This window comes from Ursus americanus, chromosome 18 (assembly GCF_024610735.1).
Source record: "Ursus americanus isolate L20-20 chromosome 18, mUrsAme1.1.p, whole genome shotgun sequence".
NCBI classification, from domain to species: Eukaryota; Metazoa; Chordata; class Mammalia; order Carnivora; family Ursidae; genus Ursus; species Ursus americanus.
Genome location: NC_142144.1, coordinates 41,491,584 through 41,512,873, shown reverse-complemented (window position 1 = coordinate 41,512,873; position 21,290 = coordinate 41,491,584). Strand labels below are relative to the sequence as shown.

General features: G+C 44.9%; 1 protein-coding gene across 1 annotated transcript in view; it reads right to left on the bottom strand.

The window, feature by feature from the left end:
• The window catches only part of MOB3B (MOB kinase activator 3B), a 188,948-nt gene that overhangs the window by 17,295 nt on the left and 150,363 nt on the right, over positions 1 to 21,290 (bottom strand). Inside the window, exon 3 of the mRNA XM_045780494.2 lies at positions 16,257 to 16,459. Within this exon, the coding sequence (XP_045636450.1) occupies positions 16,257 to 16,459 (203 nt within the window). The remainder of the gene's footprint in view (positions 1 to 16,256; positions 16,460 to 21,290) is intronic.

Genomic DNA, 21,290 nt, shown 5'->3' with positions numbered 1-21,290 from the left:
TTCAGAGTATGGGAGGAGACAAGCTCCTTTCTTTTCTTAGTCTCCGATTCCCAATTAATGAACCATGAAAATAACATGGATTTTTCCTAAAGGGAATGTGCTTCAGAGTGCTAAAGCAATTTTTATGTCTGAAGGCGCCTTCCTCACTTGTTCTGCTGATACTTTAGTACAAAGCTGCAATTTTAGACTTTTTAGAAATAGAGGTGATTATATGCTACTGTCGTCACACTGTCTTTTGCTCTCAAGATAAGAGGGAAATTGTCTAATGTATTGAAGGTGGAGAGCAATTCTGCCTCAGTTAAAGAGAAATAAAAGCAGATGCCCTTTTTCTTGGCATACTTTTGGTTCCCTTTCCTGGCCTCACTTGCACTCATATGTGAAAAGAAGAGAAAAGAAAAGAAAAGAAAAGAAAAGAGAAGAAAAGAAAAGAAAAGAGAAAGGAAAAGAAAGAAAAAAGAAAAGAAAAGAAAAAAAAGAAAAACCATACCCATCAAGATGAACAGAGTTCTGGAAATGGATGGTGGTGTGGGTTGCACGACAATGTGAGTGTATTTCATGCACTAAACTGTACACTTAAAATAGTTAAGAGGGCAAATTTTACATTACATGTATTTGACCACAATTTAAAATAAAGCAAAACAAAACAGCAAAAATCCCATAGCTATCAATTTTGGAAAATAGCATTTCAAAACTTCAGTGAAGATTCTTATATACAATTTCATTAGCAAAATGGAAAAAAAAACCCACAGAGAAGGGGTTTTGAAAGATTTGAAGCTTTACTGAAAAAAATGAGCATTCGTGTGTAGTTTGTGTGTGCTCGTGCATGTATGTATGTTCGTACACTTACGCAGGCGCGTGCGCTTTCAAGAACACACTCATGTCCAGCCGTTAAATCCCCTCTATCATTGCTGTCAATACTGGTAACAAAAAATGTTTAGAAGAATTCTTCCATTTAGAATAATCTATTCATACAGAATGCCAAGCACCCTTGTACCAGCGACAGAAACCAAAATAAAGAGTAATTCTTTGAGAACCTCTTACGACTCGAACATCTTACAGCAGTGACACCAAAGGAGAAAACCGCACCCGTGAGTACCTATTAGGATTCCTCTGCAGTATATGCATAAAGGCTGCTGTCACCGGCAAAGAAGGGGTGAGTTTCAAATAAAGCGAAAACCACATCAGAAGCCTTTTATTAAAAATGGAATTTAGATATGAACAGGAGTGCCAACTTTCATGAAAAGTCTACCTCTTCAATCCTGAGGCCATAAAACCAAAACCAACCTATGTGGGATGCGGTCAAATATCTTATTTGACTCCTGTCCATTTGCCAGTGTTTTTCAAAGATTAATAAGATAAAATGCCTTGAGTGTGGGCCGTGAGTGCTTGGTACCTTCTGCCAGCTCCCCAGAGCAGGGCAGATGTGCGACGGGGTTTCTGAAGGCTCTACTGTTTAGAGTGAACGTATATAATAACAGCTGCTTTCCAGTCCAGGCCTGGCAGCGATGGGGTCGACAATCTAAATGCCAACTGGCAATGACACTGGTCGTGTCGGGTGAAGCCAGCGACAAAGGAACAGATGTGCTCTGTGTCTCTTGGTGCCCGTGTCTCTACACTCGCTGCAGACCAGCGGTGGCGATGGGGCACGGAGCAGCATGGTGTGAAGCTGACCCCAGCTCAGTCCAATGACCACTGCCTCCTCTGCTTCATCCGAACTAGGTACACCCCCAAAGCGCACGCACTCCCCCCGCCCCATGCTTCACTTCATGTACTTAGAAGTGCTGGGCTTTCAAGATAAGGGAAAACTCTTAAAAATAACACTTCATGTGCAGGCACTGTGGAAGTAATGGGCTAGACCCAGTCCTGCCCCCACAGGCTCTATATAAGGCTGAGTGCCAAATGATGGCTCTTACGCACACTGCACTCCCAGAAAGAATGGGTTAGGCCAGTAGGTTTAAGACATGAAAAGAAATAAATAAAGTGCAAGAACTGCTCTTATCAGGTGCCACCATTTAAAATTCAGAACGGTTCACCTAAAATGTTGGAGTTCCAATTTCTTTTGATTTGGAAACTCTGGGTCCCAACTCCCCCAGTGAAACCATTAGCTGGAGTCGCATGGAGGTGGCTCCCAGAGCTTCCTATTTCTTATTACCTGCTTGCTAACTCACATCGGCTATGGGCCTGGCCTCTGTAGGCTTCGCGTTGGGGTCATCTGATCTACAGACATTACATTTCTGGAGGCAGGCCACATGCTTTTTCGTTGCCCTACACTTAACAGCAGCTATTTACACACTGTCACGTCATATTAGTCACTAAACAGAGCACGTTCCACGTGCTCAGAGAGCTGACGTGACTTGACAACAGCCTCACAGCCAAATGCTGTTCTCTCCAAGGGTTAGAACCTCAGGAAATCTCCCAGCTGCTACAGATCATCAGAAATCATTTGACCAAGTGTGTCCCTGAGCAAAAATCTGCCTCAGCAGAGGCCGTGTCTCTGTTTTGGGGTTAGACTGCCTGTGTTCAACTCCTGACTCCACAGGACTGTGTGATATTGGACAAATTACTCTACCACCTTGTCTGATTTTCCTCTTGTCTAAAATGGAGATAAAAACAGTATTTATCTCATAGACTTGTGTGCAGATTAAATGAGGTAATACATAAACCCACTTCCCACAGCACCTGGTCCACAGCTTTATTAAAAAAAATTTCCCTATCCTCAGATTACTATATTCTCAGAAGCTGAACATATCAAATTATATAGTTTTGATATATATATCAAAGTATATAGTTATTACAGGCCATTTAAAGTTCTTCCTATGCCGAAATACTTTAATAAGACATAGATTTAAGTCTCTACTATAAATTTTTTACTATTACAAATAAATGAAGTAAAAAAAAAAAAGGCAGTGGACAAGCTATGTCATTCTGGATCTACAAGGTGCCAGAACTGGAAGGAAATCAAAAGCTTTCCTAATCCAGTGGATTTACAACTTATTTTAGTAGCAGAAACCATTTCTTCTAATGCAATCTGATACACAAGCCACTAATGAAAAAATATGGCAGATCTGGTTGAAGAGGAGGTGAGGGCCCAGCCCCCCGCCCCGGCTTCACCCTGCATGTTCACAGAACTTGTTGCTACCAACCACTGGTTTGGGCAATGCTCCCTTCGTTTTATCAGTGGGAAAACTAAGACTGTTCATATCTCTACACGGATAGGAGGGCTCACGCTAAGGACCAGGACTGACCTGTCACCGTACCCCCAGAGCCTAGCCACGTGCCTGGAAAACAGGGCCCTGGCAGCACTGAGGTCTGTGTGAGCAGAGCTCTGACACACGTGAGGTGCCATGCTGAAGTGGTGAGGTCGGGGGGGATGGGCTTCTAGGGTGTGGTGACTGCTGCCAGCAAAGTAACACCATTATAGTTTAGACAGGGTATGGGGTGTAGGGTTGACTCTGGGGGAAGGGAGGGGGTGGCAGGAACTGAGTCTGCACTTAAGCAAACAAAAGTCGTGGGGCGAGATGCCATCTACAAGATCAAGGTGAGGAGGGCCACTCTTCAGCTGAGGCATCTGGTTGGAGTCCAATTTTGCCCAGAAATTGGGGGAATAGATGGTATTAGTTACAAAGTGTGATATCTGGATGTCTTCCATCAAAATTACCTGGGAGCTTATTAAAAATGCAGATTCATGAGTCCCATCCCAGAACTGCCGAGTCAAAAATTCCAGTGGTAGAACCCATGCATTTATCCTCCACAAGCTCCCCAGATGTTCTTGTGTGGGAAAAGTCTGGGAAGCACCATATGCGATCTCATTGGGGCTGACCAATGGTGTCACATGAGAGCCCTAGGGAGCTGTACTTTGTGTGGGCCCTACCCTTGGAAATTCTGATTTAATAGGCCTGGGATGGGGACTGAGGGCTGCGATGTCTTCTGAAAGCTCTCCAGGTGATATGCAGCAGAATGGATGACAACCATTCGTAACTGATTGCCAGAGGGAGGGGAGAGCCACATCTCTGTGACGTGAATTATTCCTGTTATTATAACCAATGAAAATGCAGATATTCTAATTGGCCCTTAGGGATAAGCTGCTACTTCCCCTTTCAGTTTGTCTTGTTAACCACGCAGGCAGCTGGGAGACAAGAGTTTTCAGCAAAGACCTATTAAATCATTGTTCTTGTGAATACTGAGGTTGTTGTAAAAATATATTGAATGCATTTACCAAGCATACTTTAAAAATAAAGTTTATTGAGGTATATTTGGTCTTATAAAATGCTTCTAATTAAATGTACAATTCGATGAACTTTGATAGGGATACGCTCCCAGGTAACCACCACGTTAAGATACGGAACATTTCCATCACCTTCGGAAATTCCCTCCTGCCTCTTTGCAGTCAATGCCCTACCCTCGCCCCTGGCCTCCCATAACCATCCATCTGCTTTCTGACACTGTCGAATAATTTAGACTGCTCTAGAATTTGATATAAATGGGATCAAACAGTATGTACTTTTTATGTCTGGTTTCTTTTGCTCAGCACAATGTTTTTAAGGTTTCTCTCTAACATGAATTATATTATTTGTCACTTCTTCTCTGTTTCAAAGATAAGCACACAGGGCTGCGGGATACAACTTCAGGAGAAAGGGCAAGTTTCTGGAGTGATGGAGGGCAGATTACTGAGACAACTGGCTCGGCTGTCTTCCTCAGGGAGCTTGGCTAGGAAGGGGAGGAGAAGGCTACCACTCTGAGGTAATGGCCATGGGAGTTTTCACTGAGACAGGTGATTTCCAGAGGAATGAGCGCTCTGGGGGAGGCAGCAGACCTGAGCTGCAGGATGTGGGAAATGAAAGAAGAAAGGGAAATGGACAGGCCAAAGGCAAATACCAACCATTAAAAAATATGGTCTCTGTAGTGATTTAAAAATACACTAGAAAAGTCTTTGATATTTTTCTCTTTGAGAAATAGAGATTAATTCCCTCTCCTAAGTATGGGTTGGACTGAGTGACTCACTTCTAAGGAACAGAAAATGGTGGAAGGGGTGGCTTATCACTTCTGATACTGGTCCTTAACAATATGGTGGCTTCCAACTTGGTTGCCCTCTTTGGGCTCAGGGAGCAGTTATGCATGGACCCAACGTGGTGTAGAGTGAGGGAAGTCTCTCTGAGGAAGGGACGATGAAGCCACAACTTGCAGGCTGAGCAGGACTCAGGAGGACAGGGACGCTGGGGGCTCACGGGGATTTCTGGCCTGGCGGTGAGAGGACATGGCCCATTGAAGGAACTCTAGGAAGTTCTCTTTGGAGTAGTCTGCATTTTTCTTTCTTCACCCAGACCTACCTGTATGCTTTTATTTTTATTTATTGGCCCAGGTACATTACATTCACAATGTAATAGGAATCTGCTAGCACTAGCAGCATGGCACTAATATTGATTCAGACTATGTTCTACTACTACGCTATAGCCTAACTGGCTTTGTTGGTAGCTGATATCTCTGAACTTTATGCATAAAATTATTTCACAGGAAGAGGTATTCCTAAGACTATACAAGTCCCTAGGATAGGGACTGCCCATGCTCTTATCCTCATGCTTTTATGTGATGGAACAGGTGGGTGGTAAGAGAAGATACGCTGTTATATTTCAATAAATAAAACCTTCCTGCATTCAAATCCCAATACTCACTTGACATCTTTTGGAGCCAAAGAACCTAGTCTTATCTGGCCAGGAAATTTGAGCTAGTCTAGACCACACATAGCAGCCAAACTTTGGCAGTCTTATCTATGGGCATCGAGCCATACTGACTATTCCCATTTTCACATAAATGCTCACAGAGATGAATTAAATCCTACTGTGACTAACGTTCCGAAGCAATTTCCAATACAGCAGACACAGTGAAGTGTAATTATGATTTGGTGCCCCAGACGCCAACAGCACTCCTGAGGTACTGAGCTGCTCTCTGACATTGGACCTAGGGAGAACAGCGAACATATGACTTTGAATTTTTATCTGTTTTTCGTCTGTGAACTAGGAGAGGAGTGGCCTAGCCAGTCGACACACGTGGCTTTTGAGCACTTGAAATATGGCTAGGAAGATTAAGAAACTAATTTTTATTTTAATTCGATTTTAATTAATTTAACTTGAAGCAGCCACAAGTAGTTAGTGGCTACTGTATTGGATGGTGCAGCTCTAAGTAATGGATCGAAGGGTAGGAGTCTTTAAAATCACGAGTTTCTTAAAGGATGGAGATGTATCTTGGGTGACTGTCACTCTGGCACTCAGCGCAGTGTCTGCGATATAGGTTTTTAAAAAATGCTTCTTAGCAGATGCTCAGCAGCCAGAAGAGAACTGAGCTCATAATAGAGAAAGTAGATGATATAAGACCACATAGTTCGTATTTCCCAGAGGGTATTTCAGAGCTTTAGATACACAAAATGCTCTGTAGAGAAAGAATTCCCTGATCAAATAAGTCTGCATGTTGCATGCTTTCCTTGGGAGGGTTAGGATGCACGTTATGGTATTAAAGACACCAGAATAGCTTTATTGACTCACTGTTTCCCAAAATTGTTTGAGCATGGAACTCCCCTTTCACATAACACCTTCTGACATCCCTTAGATCCTCTAGTTCTAGGAGATCTTCTGCAAGATTCTGGGGGAAATACTTTGAGAGATGCTGTAGTAATGACAGGGTAGGAGGGAAACTTCCAATGAATTCCTTGAAAGCAGGGACCCTGATATTCAGCACATGTTCAGCACGTAATAAATGTTTACTGAATGGTCTAGAAATGACTCTCTTCTGTTAAACATCAGGGGCAGTCAAAACCATTCCCACTCAGCCAAGGTGAAGAGAGAAGGCAGAGTGACTTGTAAGCCTAGGCATTCTTAGACAGCCGTAGAGGGCATACTTGTAGAAGTGGAAGGTAATCTGACATGTAAGCATGCAGAAGTATGTAATAGCAGACTGGAACAGAACAAGAGTTATGAAATACACACACACACACACACACACACACACACATATGTATATTTTGTATTCTCTATGTGCAACAGGGGCTTAAACTCACGACCCCAAGATGAAGAGTCACGTGCTCTACTGAGCCAGCCAGGAGCCCCTAGAAATATACTAATGGTGTTTTAAGACTACGTACTTTAAAAGTTAAACCACAACTGGGAATTCACTGTGATGAGAATATCAACCTTCATACAAATGAATCAATCCAGAGATACAGGGTGGTGTAAAACAGGATGGGGCATGGGTTCCTGTGGATAGAAGAGAATGATCCTGAGGGGGAAAAAAAAAGATAATACAAAAATCTGATTGAGACCAGGGCGGTGTTAGTTACTTAGTTACGTCTGCTTTTGGGCTTTGCTAATACTTTAGCAAGAAGGGATTGGAATTAACTCAAGATCCACATGATAATTTCAGCTGAAAATTATCTGTAGTTATTATACACATACATATGTTTTAGTTTAATAAAGTTTATACAGACCATTCCATGGTCGAGAATAATCTCTTTTCAATGAATCCCTTTTGTTCTTTTTTAAAACTTGGAAATTAAGAAGACTCAAAAATCCTTTCAGATCTAATTGAGTAGAGGAATCCAAATGGGAAAAACTCCAACCAAAACCTTTCGTCAAGGGCATGGAACCCTTTGCAGTGAGATGTCTTTCCCCACAGGGCTGGATATGTTACATGTACATAATTCACAGACTTCATCATGGGCTTTGCAATCACTGAGATCTGCCCTCTTAAAACAGAGGCTTCAAAATGAAAACTGTGTACATATTGTAAAGATAACATCAACTCAATGTTTGCAAAGATGCTTAACTCCCTACTCCAGGAGGGACCACTCCATATCCAGGGACAGCTTAATTGTTTGGTCCACGGTAATAGTGTAATCCACCCTCAACTACAGTGACAATGCGGTCTGCACCACCACCAGCTTGCTCCTTTGAGCATTTCCGTCACAGCAGCTCTGCGAAGAGGGGAGCAGAGGGCACGGCCAGAGATAGCAGAGCCGCTGCCTGGGCACAGAGCCCACTGCGAGCAGCTTTGGTCTTTGTTGGGAAGGCCTTTGAAAGTCTAAGATTTGATTTTCCTGATTATTATAAAAGTGATACATGTTTGTGATAGAAAACCTGAAAAACCCAAATAAGTATATATATTAAAAAAAGAAGCATTACCCATATTTCCACCAAGAAAGAATGGCTCTTGACACTTTTGCCATATTTCCTTTCTCATCTATGGTTAGATGATTCTAATGGACATACTAATAGATGGACACACGGTTAGAGTGGTTTTCCAATACATTCTGAATCTTGTTTTTATTACTCAATATTATGTGCTGACAATTTTCACATGGGCATCATCTTCCACTGTAACTGAGCGCATTTTAGGCCCTGAAATAAACCAGACCACATCTGATCCCAGACCCAACCAAAAACAAAACAAAACAAAACAAAAAACCAAAAGAAACCCAAAAAACTAAAACTAGTCATCATCCCACAAACTGGAAGGAAAAGCTCTCTGGACATCAGGAAAGGATGAAAAATAGAACTGACAAAGACATGTGGCTGATTTTGCCACATTCCCAGTAACTGAGCACAAGGCAGTTCATTGAAAATAACCCCACAATTCTGTGCTATTTTTCAAATTGACACTTTACAGCATGTCTGCCAAGGCTCTTAAAATGGCCTCTGGCTAGCACTCCCACTCAGCTGTGGGCATTTGGGTTGCCCTGAACAACCACTCTGAGCTGATGCCACATTGGACACACACACACACACACACGCCATGTTGTCTAAACTGACAAAGTCCCAGGAAAGCAAACTCCAGCTAGGGTCTATGCCGGGTGTACCCCGTCCGCTGGCATGGTGGGCTTTAACTCATGAAGGCCTCACTAAGCAAGAATAGGCCACCTTGGACCAAAGATTACAAGGCTGGGGACATGCCACGTCAAAGATCATAATCTCAGTACTCAAGCTGGGGGGAGTCTTGATATGGGCTCTTTGACATATGGGAAAACAGAGGCCCACAGACATTACATGCCTTGCTCAGGGCTGGACAACTCCCGTGGTAACATTACAGTGCAAGCATCACTGTAGTGAAGGCTGAACTGCCAGACACGCAGGCCGAAGCCCTCTCTTCTTTAATGCCTGTGCCCACGTCCGAGCCATTTGGCTGCAAGTCAAGGAAACTGCCTGACAAGCAGCATCCCAGAAGACTTTGCACAGATGATGTTTAAAAGAAAAGGCCCTTTCAAAAGCCCACAGTGGCTCTTTGGGAAAACAGTTCTGGCTCATGGGAGAGGCTCTGCTTCTTTTTACAGCCCTGATCCGATCTTGCCATTACAGGCTCTTCTTGGATAGTGCACTCACCTGAGGATCTCCAAGGGGAGTGCAGGTATGCCCTGGCCACCTCTTAGGAGAATAGAAGGTCAGCATATGCTTGGGCCTAGTTGGGCTTTGGTGAGGACTTCGTGGAACAAGGCTTTCCAAATCTTTGGTCTCCAAAGCACCCTGGTCCTAAGGTATCGATTGTTAGTGGGGTGGTTTTGGAGCTAAAGCCTAAAATCATTAGATGCATGAATCACAATCGTTAGCCCCCTCGTTGGGGGAGGAGTGGGAGCTTTGGTGTAACAGAATGGCAGTAATGGCAGAGAGGGATGGAGAGGAATGTGGTTTAGATGTGGAGAAACTGCCAACCACACTTGTTTGAAGTAAAGGTAACATGCTTGAACATGTTAAGAACTTACTGATGGGTGTCATACAATGATGGAGGAGGACCAAGGAGTGAGAATGAACAGGGCCGGGTTTCTTTTCTTTCTGTGAAGCCCTCCCCTAGGAGGAGTTTCATCTCCTTCTCATCTCCGTCTTTCCATCCTCTCTCTTCTATCCCCCATGCAGCCTTGGTGGGTGTGGTGGGGGCCCAGGAGGAGGCAGAGAGAGAAAACTCAAAATCTAGAGACATATCACAAAGATGAAGTGTGGCCCAAAGTTTGCTCCATGGATCATGCACTTTATAAGATGTCAATGAGTGATAACCAAAGGAAAAAAGATTTCGGGGGCCAAACATGGTTAAATTGGGTGGGCTACTCAAAACCGAACTAGATTCTTCACTTCACTGACTTCTCAAAGCCTTTAATCTGCAATTATACATGGTGGGTCTTCAGGGCTGGAGATGATGTAGTGTTTTGTAAACTCACTTGACCAAAGGGAAAGAAGTCTGTTTTCACTGAGCATTATGCAGGACCAACTTTTTTTTCCAGTATAGTTGATACACGATGTCACATTAGCTTCTGGTGTACAACATAGTGATGGTCGAGTTTCTATGTTACCCTATGGTCACTCGCCACCTGCACCATACAACACTATTACAATATCATTGACTATATTCCCTATGCTGTGCCTTTTAGTCCCATGACTTATTCATTCCAACACCGACATGTTGAGGAATATTCTTGACCAATACTGATGCTTAAGATTTTTCCTCTTTGCTTTACTTTCCCACCTCACGGAGCTAGCCTCCAATCCTAGAGAAGGAGAGGAGATGAAGTGCTAAAAATAGTAATTCTCACATCTGAGATTAATAGTCATGTAGCATCTTGCCCCTCAGAGGGTGGTCTGGGAACCAGCCGCACTGACATCACCTGGGAGCAAACTGCACGCGCAATCCCATTCCAGGTGTACCGAATTGGAATCTACGGCTTGGCAACATGCCCAGGTGATTCACATGTGCATGAAGTTTGAGACGAAGACTGAGGGTGCTTGGTAGTAGGCAGTAACCTCAATAATTCTGATTTGGCGTATCTGTGGCAAGGCCCAGGGAGTCACATTTTAAAATATCACCTCCAGAAGATTCTGATGCAGCTGGTGCATAGGCCCCTATTAAGAAGCATTGATTTGATTGAAGAGATTCTATGGCCCAAGGGCTCCGCTCATAGGGTAAAAGAGCAGCACCGTGAGAACATTTGGTTTCCCAGCAGGACCTTTGCAACGTAGGTCCTTAACAATCACCTTCACCGTTAGGAATAAGGAAATGACAGCCTAGAGACAGAAGGGGTAGGCCTGGACCAAGGTCACCCAGGGGTCAGCAGGTGCATGAGGGTGAGCAAGCCCCTCCTGCCTTTCCTCCCCACCTCCCCAGCCTCTCTCCTCCTCCCTCATCAGCTCTTTATTCACCAGTGACTGCACTGCTAACAGCCCTCTCTGAGTCTGCTTTTGTGTTTAGTGAAAGGCCAACAAAACACTGCTGGTTATTTGTGCTTGCTAATGATAATTCTGATTAGCTCAATTCTGTCAGCTGACTCCCAGGCTGCCAGGGGCCCACAGCAGCCTGCTTATTCAATCAGGGCCTGGCCCATTTTCTAATTACTAGCATCATTTGGGCTCGTTTCCTCCAACTGTGAATTTGCTTGAGTTCAACTCATCTTCAGCTGTTGCATTTACATGAGAAATGGCTCATCTGTCACGTCTGCATCGTCGTCTGTGTCTGTGCTCCGATCTACCCCTCCCCGTTAGAGACCAGATGAAATGGGTTCCCAGGCTGCTGATGACCAGCAGGTCCCAGCGGGAGCCATGAGGCAAGCCCTTTCCTCACTGGGTTGGCCAGAGTGACTTCTTCCCAGCTTCTGAATTCCAAATTGTATTCCCACTCTGAGGCCTGAAAGGGTGACCAACTGTCCCAGTTTGCCAAGGACCGAGAATTTTCCCAGGACACAAGATTTTAGTGCCAAATTGGGGAGGGTTAGTCGCCTGGACACAGTAGTGTGACAGTGTTCGACACCCTCCAGGTGATCTAGTTGGAATCTAAAACAGAGAACAGCCTGGAAGCTGGGGTCCTGCCCTTCTCTGTCAGGGCCAAGATTGATGACGCATCCCTTCACTGCTCTGTGCCTGATTTTGCTTTTAATCTCTACTGCTAATTCAACAGGATAAAGCTTTATTTCCAACAATGAACAAGAGGCAGTCTGCTGGCATGTTCTGAGATGAAGGTGGCTCCATGATGGGAGGAACGACTGGTGTGTAATCCCTCCGAATGGAGGTGCCTCATCCCCAAAGTACTCTTCTTAATTCAAAACACATTAAGCATTTAGTATGTACTTGGCAACACCGGCATGCGAGCCTGCATCCTGCAAACTCCCAGCCCTCAAAGAGCTGTCCATCCCACGAGAGACACGGATACAAATACGATAAACTATGTCTGTTACAAGGCTACCTAGGGGATCGCTACGATGGCAAAAGGCCACGGGAGCTGGGAACGGAGAAGTGGGGTCCCTCTGCTTACTATATGCCAGCTACTTATTATTCATGATATCATTTAACAGCCAACATTTCTTAAGCACTTACCATGTGACTACTCCATTTAATTTTTACATCAATTCAAGTATTATACCCATACTATGAATGAGGAAAATGAGGCTTTGAAAAACCAATTATCTCGCTCAAGAATGCAAGTTAGTAAATGAAGAGTTTGAACCCAGAGAGTGAGTCTTATTTGTAAGGCCTGAGACTGAATCCCTACCTGGTGGTGTGCTGGATTCTCCACACAAGCAGGGTGCTGGACACTCAGTCAACATCAGACAAAAGCTACAGGGGAGGCACGGGGAACAGAGGAGGGTGGCTGTGCATGGCGGAAGCCTGGCAGAGAGAAACAGGGGGTGGCTTCTCTGAGTTCTGCACTGTGCAGTCCCAAGGCATGATACCAGGAATGTCCCACCGGAGGTGTGGGAACTCTGGGAATGCTGACGTTCTAAAGGAAACTGGCTGGACAAATGCTGCCCTTCTGGCCCTATGCTGCATTTGATTCTAAAGAATGTATGCTAGAATGCGAAGCCGAATGCCTGACTTCTTTATCATCCTTCCAGAAGATGAGTGTGTCGTTATTTTACATTTTTTAGACTGTATCTGTAAATTCTTTTTTTTTTTATTTTTTACATTTATTTGAGAGGCAGAGATAGCAACAGTGATGGCAAGAGAGAGCAAGAGCGGGGAGGGGAGGGAAAAGCAGGCTCCCCACTCAGCAGGGAGCCTGCTGTGGGGCTCGATCTCAGGATCCTGACACCATGACCCGAGCCAAAGGCAGACGCTTAACTGACTGAGCCACCCAGACGCCCCTGCATCTGTCAATTCTTGAAAGCATCTTTCTTATGCCTTAAAACATCTGAACAACTTGTGCTGCATATATAGGATATTTGATATATGCAAATCAAATAAAAATGTGTTGATTTGACAAACTAGGGCTGATTTTAATATGTTCATTGCTATAGTCGACTTAGAAGTTAGGTATTCTGGGGCACCTGGGTGGCTCAGGTGGTTAAGCGTCTGACTCTTGGTTTTGGCTCAGGTCATGATCTCAGGGTCCTGGGATGGAACCCCACGTCGGGCTCTGTGCTCAGCATGAAGTCTGCTTGAGTTTCTTTTTCTCCCTCCCTCTGCTCCTCCCCACTACATTTGCTCTCTCTCTCTCTTAAATAAATAAGTAAATCTTAAAAAAAAAAAAAAAAGAAGTTAGGTATTCTAGCACCATCAACTACTGAAAGTGCTCATTTCAGTAATAACAATCCAAATACACTATTCTTAGTGGACACTGGACTATGCTACGTACCCAGAGCCTAACATTATGTAATTATTGTCCTTAAAAACAGTCTCAATATCTTTTTCTGTTATTTCATAGGTTTTGGTTTGTGTAAAATGAACACAAAATTTCAGACAATTAAGTATGGAAAACGTGTTAATATGTAAAATCATTAAAATTAATCACCTTGCAATTATAATTAAGAAAACAGAAAGGTAGGAAGGATACCCTTTTAAGCCAGATTTAAAGAATAAAATGTTCTAGGGGAAAAACTGATAACCGTTCTTGCTCACTTCCACTGTTAATAATTCTTGGTTCCTCCAGTCAGTTTTTCCCCATGCCTCCAAAGGGGCTTTCATCTGGAATACTGGGCTGTTGGGGCCTTTCTGTGACTCTAGACGTCCAGCCAGCTCCTGGCACTGCCAGGTGTTGGAATCCATGGGGCTCTTCTTCAGTGATAGAAAATAATGGAGAGTTTTCTGATGACAAAGAAAGGCCTTCTCTATTGGCTCTGCTTTGCCTTACAATGGCCTTTATGCTTCTGGATGTAAAGAAGAAACTGACTTTTGGCTCTATCCATCCGATGTTTCTGCTCCTTTCGCTCAGTGAAACAGAAACAGTGAGGGCGTAGGAGAGCCTCTTCCTTCTGGTGGACCCTGGGGGGAAGGTAAGTCCCCTCATGGTTTCTCCACCCTCTTTGTCTCCATGGCCCCTAGTCACTCTTTCCTTTGTCCCTGACATTTTCTAAAATTAGCTTTATCAACTCTTTCCAGTTTTTTAACTCCCTTGAGCTGCACGCACCACCTTTTCTCCTTGTAGTGACTGTTTACCCACGCCTGCCCTTAAACAGGACGGAGTACGAGAATTTGACCGGGAAGCACTTCAGCTCCTATCCACACTGTCCAGCTGAATTCAGAGACAACTTGGTTCCTGCCCCCCAATAACTTTCTAGAAAGCTGCTGTGAAAGAAAGTGAAGAAAATAAGTACTTCCTTAGTCACTGATATATCTTATTTGTGCCCAGAAAGTCTTGCTTTGTTCCCGAACTCTTAGTGATGCAAACAAAAATATTTTTTGCCGTGTACTTTCATAGCACAATAACAGACTTCAGGCTGAGAAACTCTAAAGGTGATATATAAATTTCTTTGCCAGATACAGATACTGTACCATATTAAACATGTCTTTTTCCTTTTTTGTATTTTGATTCTTTAACATCATGACCTTGCTGACCCTGGAGGGACTGCCCCTGCCAGGGCTAGCCAACTCCTAGATGTAGTAAACAGCTTGCCCTCCAGCTGGTCACTCCCCAGTCAATACAAACTAATTAATCCAGGGCCCACAGCCCTAACCACCTCCTCTATGCCTCTCACCCTTAGGGCTACTATTGCCTTCCCCCCTAATCACCCTAGGTCCAGGTCCCACACAATTAAGACAGCCCTTAATCCCTAGAGCCTCCTGAAACGATTCAAATTAGTTCAATTCAATTCTAATCCTGCTTAGTCTGACTCACCTGTTCCTTCCCAGAGAAACCGCAATAAAGCTTCTGCCCACACTTTCCCTGCTCCCTTTGCCTCTGACCAACCCTGGTGGCATCCCACGTGCCCCCCTCTCCGTGACATGGAGTGCCCCCTTCTCTTCAGATCTATGAGTATAAGAATCTATCTTTTCAATGGCTATTGTTTTACTGATCGGTTGGCCTCACCATACATAAATAACAATAAAACCTGGATTTAAAAAAACACATACATAAAGAGAAAGGAAGATGGACTAGCAAAAGACCACAGCTTGGCCTCTGCTTTGCTCATTATTCAAATGCACTTGGATGAAAGTTAGTTGCCCTGTCAGTTATATTTAGCAAAACTGCCACTTTCAATGTTCCAAGAAAAAAGCATGATTTTAGTATAAAGCACTGTATTATACTGGTTAAGAAAGTACTCAGCAGAGAGGACGAGAAACAGTCGTGATGAGGGCATCCACATTAAGACACTACATGTTACAAAAGATGCTGGGAGGTGTAAGGTTCCTTGGCTTCCAAAGCACAGATTGAGTCCAACTGTAAAAATACCTTATGAAGCCATTATAAGGAGCCCCCATTCACCGAAACAATCATGGTAAAGTTCTTTAAATCAAATGTTCTGGATTTTAATGTATCCCATTAAAACTGCATCACGGGAGATTCAGTATGAAAAGCAAAGTCCCTGAGACACTGTACTCTCCTCCAGGGCTTCCTTCTGTCTCTCGCTCTGGAGTCAGAGCTACTCCAAGGCTGCTCTGCTTGACTTTGCATGCCTCGCAGTGGACATACAGTAGGTGCTAAATATGTGTCCCGAGCGAAAGAACATTTCTGATGATCTTTGAACAGATGAGGTAAGAGATCAAAGACGCTCGTTTAAGAGATTATATACATCGGTGGCAGGTTTTGGAGCTGAGAATTAAAGCTACTCCCTCTGGCCCAAACCATTACGATCCCACTATGTTCTGCCACCACCTGGAGAGAAATGTAAGACTCTTAAGTGGCGGCAGTGGACATCCTGGCATCTTCTGACCCTTATGCCAACCTCTAGCTCCCGTCTAATGCTGCAGTCCTCCGGCTAGCAGCCCCCCACGAGTGAGCCCTTTGCGTGGGTCTGGCAGTGTGCTGGGACCAATGGCTGAGCTCCTGGGGGCAGCTTCGTGGCAGTGCCTGGGGACACTCACCAAAGGCTCTAGCTCCTTGCGGTCGATGAGGTTCATCTCTGTGACGAAGTAATAGAAGTGCTTGTAGCAGGTGTTGACGTGGGCCTCCGCACCCATCACAATGACCCGGTCGAAGTGGTGGATGTAGACGTGGACGAAGACGCGGAAAAGGCGGCACAGAATCTTCTTGCAGATCTGAAGGAAGTTCTTTGGGAAGGGAACACCTAAAAGAATGAGAAATAAAAAAGAGAGAGAGAGAACAAAGTCGTGATGGGAAAGCTCCAGAAGCCCGGGGGTGCATATGTGAGGCTGGAGGACCGTCCTGCTGGGGAGCCTCCAGGCCAGCCCGCAGATGCCTGGCTGTGTCTGCGGCCTCATTAGACACGGCCTGAAACAGTGGCTAATGATGCTGTTACTTTTAAATACCAACAATGACAAGGAAGAGACCAAAAAAAAAAAAAATGCATGGAGAGGGCCAGGTTTGTTTCTTTGGTTTTATACATATGTATGTATTTCGTTTTTTTTTTTTTTTTAAAGATTTTATTTATTTATTTGACAGAGACAGAGACAGCCAGCGAGAGAGGGAACACAAGCAGGGGGAGTGGGAGAGGAAGAAGCAGGCTCATAGCAGAGGAGCCTGATGTGGGGCTCGATCCCAGAATGCCGGGATCACGCCCTGAGCTGAAGGCAGACGCTTAACCGCTGTGCCACCCAGGCGCCCCAATGTATTTGGTTTTATTTACATATAAATATTTGCTTTTATTTATATATAAGTATGAAATATTTATTTTTACATAGAAATATGTGTTCTCCCTTCTTGCTCTCTCCCCCCCTTTATACAGCACAAGGTTCATTTTCCTCTTACAAGAGAACTGGCAGGAGGGGGGCAATGCTAGTGGGAGACGGGTGCTCCCTGACACAGAGTAACAGGGGGCCGCGGTGACTGTAGCAAATTGGAAGGCACCTTCTCCTCAAAGGGAACAGCGGTGGCAAAACTCCAGCCAACGGTGGCCCGACGGGGACAGAGGCCCAGGGCTCTTAGAACTTCTGATTTTTCAAGATAATTCAGGAATTTGAAGTTCTATGTGAACTGGCTACATTTTTTTTTAAACAGTAGCAATAAATTTAAGTTTTAAAAAATACCACTGGTCAAACAAGACAGCTTTCTAGCTTAATGTGGCCTACAGGTTGCCCGTGTGTAAATTCTGATCCGAATTTTTCCTGAGATTCAGTGTTTCCAAGGTGGGCAAATGCAACAAGCTCCACCCTATTACCACTTCATCTCCTTAAGGAAGGGAAGAGTGGGTTATGGGGCCAGAGGACGCACCCAGATTTCCTGTCTGATGACCACCACTGCCAGCTGGTCAGAGCAAGCCTGCAGAATCCACAAGCCCACTTCCTTTCTTCCTTTCGAACACTGTTGAAACTCTTGTTATTTACACTGTCCTTAAGTGGTGACATGTTGTAAGTTAAACAGACTTTGAATTCCTGCTCTGCAACTTTTCCAGCTGTAGGACCATGGGCAAGAGATTTAACCTCCTGGAGCTTCAGTTCTTCCACATGTAAATAAAAATTCTAACAGTTGGGAGGATTAGATACAGATAAAAATTCCAGTGGTTGTGAGGATTAGAAGTGGTGCCCAGGCAACCCTGTTTTCTCCTCTATAAAAGAAGGGTCATAATAAGGCCTTCCTTGCATGAGTAGGAGGGTGTTAACATGAGTAAAATCCTTCGACAGTGCCTGGAACAGAGGAAGAGCTCAGTAAGTGGGAAGGACCCCACTTCTCTCTGCATTGCAAGGTCTGGAGCATTAAGCTTCTGTTACAAGGAATATATTACCTTTATCAAGAAAAGGGAGACATGGCTACCAGCCCTTCCACAGAATTGCAGAGTGTGCTCAGGGTGGGCTCCTAGTCCCTGTGCATCCCTCTACAGGGTCCCAGGGCAGCTGTCTGGTGAGATACTCTGTAATGGGATCACCTGGGACCCCCAGGGCACTATGAGAGAGACAGAACATGACTGGCAGCTGGCAGAGGCAAGATCTGCCTCCCTGGGGCCCGGCACCAATACTGGCTTTTCTTCAAAAAACAAAGTGGGACCTATCAAATGAACCCAGGGAGAGACTTGGGCACAGCCTGGCAGCTGTGTGGGCAACAGATGCTGGGATTTAGGGACGGAGGTGGGGTAAAGCTGGGGAGTGGGCAGCCCCTCACAGAGATTATGGGTGGTGTTCTATGCTAAGGAGCAGCCAGCAAAAAGCTGCCAGCCTGGGGAAGGGTCTGGAGTCTTCAGAGACGCTCAAGTCCGGGAGGTGACGGAATCCCCTCTACGTGTGTTCCCATCAGAAGGGGAGCCCCGTAACCCACGCAGTGACAACAAGGGTGACATATGTTTCTTTTACAACCTATCTGCAAAGCAGGCTTTCCTACTCATCTGTCACTGATGACTAACATTGAAACTCTGAAGAACAGATTACCCTGCCCCAGGCTATTTAGCTAAAAAGTGGCAGGGCTGGGATGTGGACCAAGCCAGCCTGGTTCCAAACACCAAAAAGATCTGGTTATGTTTGGAGTAGAACACTTTCTCTCTGCCAAGGATAGAGGCACAGCTCAATTGCTAAGTGTAACGAGGTACCCAAAGGTTACTCTTGGTGGCACAAAAATATGATTTAAAAAACGGAAAGTGGTGGGAAGTGAGAGAAGTGTGAAAAAAGTCTATATGCGTGGCGGTCACAGATTCAAGGTTTAATAAGAGGTTAGCTAATACACTCCACTGCGTTTAAGGAGAAATGTGTTTTCTCTGCCCATGCATTAGGACCTGGGACTAGTAGAAAAAGCCAACATTTACTGAACACTTACTATGTTCCAGGGACTGAGCCAAGAGCTTTACATGGATTAGCTGATTGAATTCTGAGATCAAGCCTTGAAAACAGGTACTATTATTGTTTCCATCTCAAAGATGGGAAAACAGACTTGGGAAAATTAAGTAGCTGCCCGAGGTCACCCAGGTGGCTAATAGTAGAGGAGCAGTCCAGAGCCAGGTCTGTCCAACTCCAAAGTCTAGACCACCTTGAAAACCTGAGATGCTGCTCTGCACACAGCGTCACACACCTTCAGCTCTGTGGCCCTTCCTTTCCAGGTGGCCTGAACCCCCTGCGGTGGGTTTACCTTTCACTCCCCCTGCCTCCAGTCTCAGTGGAGGCTCACCAGCTGCCAGGGAACATGGGGCATCCCGGCTGTACCACTTCACCTGATTGATCAGCCCCACGCCCCACACACTGACTGCAGGTAAGGCAGACTCAGGCACACTGAGGATGTTCGTGGCAATTGCTGGGTTCCTCTAGATGGTCCCCAGTTTGCATCTTTCCCGCATCTCTGTTCTGCTCAGCTCTGAAATCTTGGCTCTGCCTTCCATCCCGTACCTGGTCTCTGGCCTTGCCTTTGTTCTCAAACTTGGTTTGCCTCTTTTCTCTCCCTTTTGGGCTATGGCTAGAAATGATCATTAGAGTAGCAAAGAGGAGCTGCTTTGAGATTCTGGAAGACTTAGTTTTAAAGTCCTAGTCCTACAATTTACGTGCTGTATCGGCAGGTTACTTCATCACTCTTCTGCATTGTAAAAAAGATAGAAAAAAAATTGAATTGCTTTGCAGTGTCCTTATACTAGTATCTGTACTGTAACAGGTACTTAGTGGGAACTTCTAGACTAAATTCTACTTTTGTTGTTTCTCACCTGAACTCCTCTTGTAGGTAAGATGCCAAGCTCAGCATCTCTTGACTCTAGCTGCTAAGTTGGAGCAGACTGTTCCACCATTCCCTCCCTTACATGTAATTCATTCTTCAAAAGTGAACGGTGCAAACAGTTCAGCTAGGATGTGCTCAGCACACACCAGTCACCTCACGCCAACTCTGGAAGCTGAGAAGTCCTGGGCTGGGAGTTCCAGGGAGCCCAGGAAACCCAACTCACTCTCTGCGGAACCAGAGAGAAAATCCCAGTTCACAGAGCATGGGGTTAAGAATAAGAAAGCTTGGGGCCTTTGGGTGGCTCAGTCGGTTGAGTGTCTGCCTTCGGCTCAGGTTGTGATCGCAAGGTCCTAGGATCGAGCCCTGCATGGGGCTCCCTGCTCAGCGGGGAGTCTGCTTCTCCCTCTCCCTCTCTCTCTGCCCCTCCTCCCTGCTCATGCTCTCTCTCTCAAACAAAATCTTTAAAAAGAAAAAAAAAGAATAAGAATTCTACATGGCAGTTGGGAAATTCATTCGATATTATCTATGGTTCAGGGGCCATTTCTGTAGTTTATATAGTATGTTAGCTCTTTTCTCCCCTTCTCTTCTGCCTTCCAGGTGTTCAGATTCATGTGTGTGTCCATGTGTATGTATATGTATGTGTATATATGTGTGCATGTGTGTTTGTGTGTATGTATATGTATGTGTATATGTGAGTGTGTGTTGAGTATGTGTGAATATCTATTTTCATGTGTGTACGTGTATGCTTCTGTCTGTGTGGCATGCGTGTCTGTGTGTGTGCTTTAAATAAATCTTCAGAAGGTGGGAAGTAGAAGAGATCGCTCCTTGGGAGGTAAAGAACTGGACGTCCACCTCTTTGGAACTATCTCGCCCTGTGTACCTGGCTTCACGGCAGCAAGATAAGGCAAGACTCGGCCCTGCTGATCCACTCCCTTCCTTGACAGGCCCCAGAGGGACCAGCTCATGAAATTGGATCAGTCTGAGGGTTTTTGTCTCTGCGGTGCTGCTAAGTATCCAGTCTTCATTAAATAGCCAAAGGAAAGGGAGCCCTGGGTGATGCTTGATACGCAGTGTGTCCCAGAACACTCTGAGCAGGGGTATTATGGTCACAGTTTTATTTTTTTGTTTTCGGATTTATTTATTTATTTATTTATTTATTTATTTATTTATTTAGAGAGCGTGCATGAGCGAGTGGGGGAGGGGGAGAGAGAGAGAAATCCTCCAGCAGACTCCCTGCTGGGCATGGAGGCTGAAGCGGGGCTCCATCCCAGGACCCTGAGATTCTCACCTGAGCTGAAATCAAGTGTCAGACATTT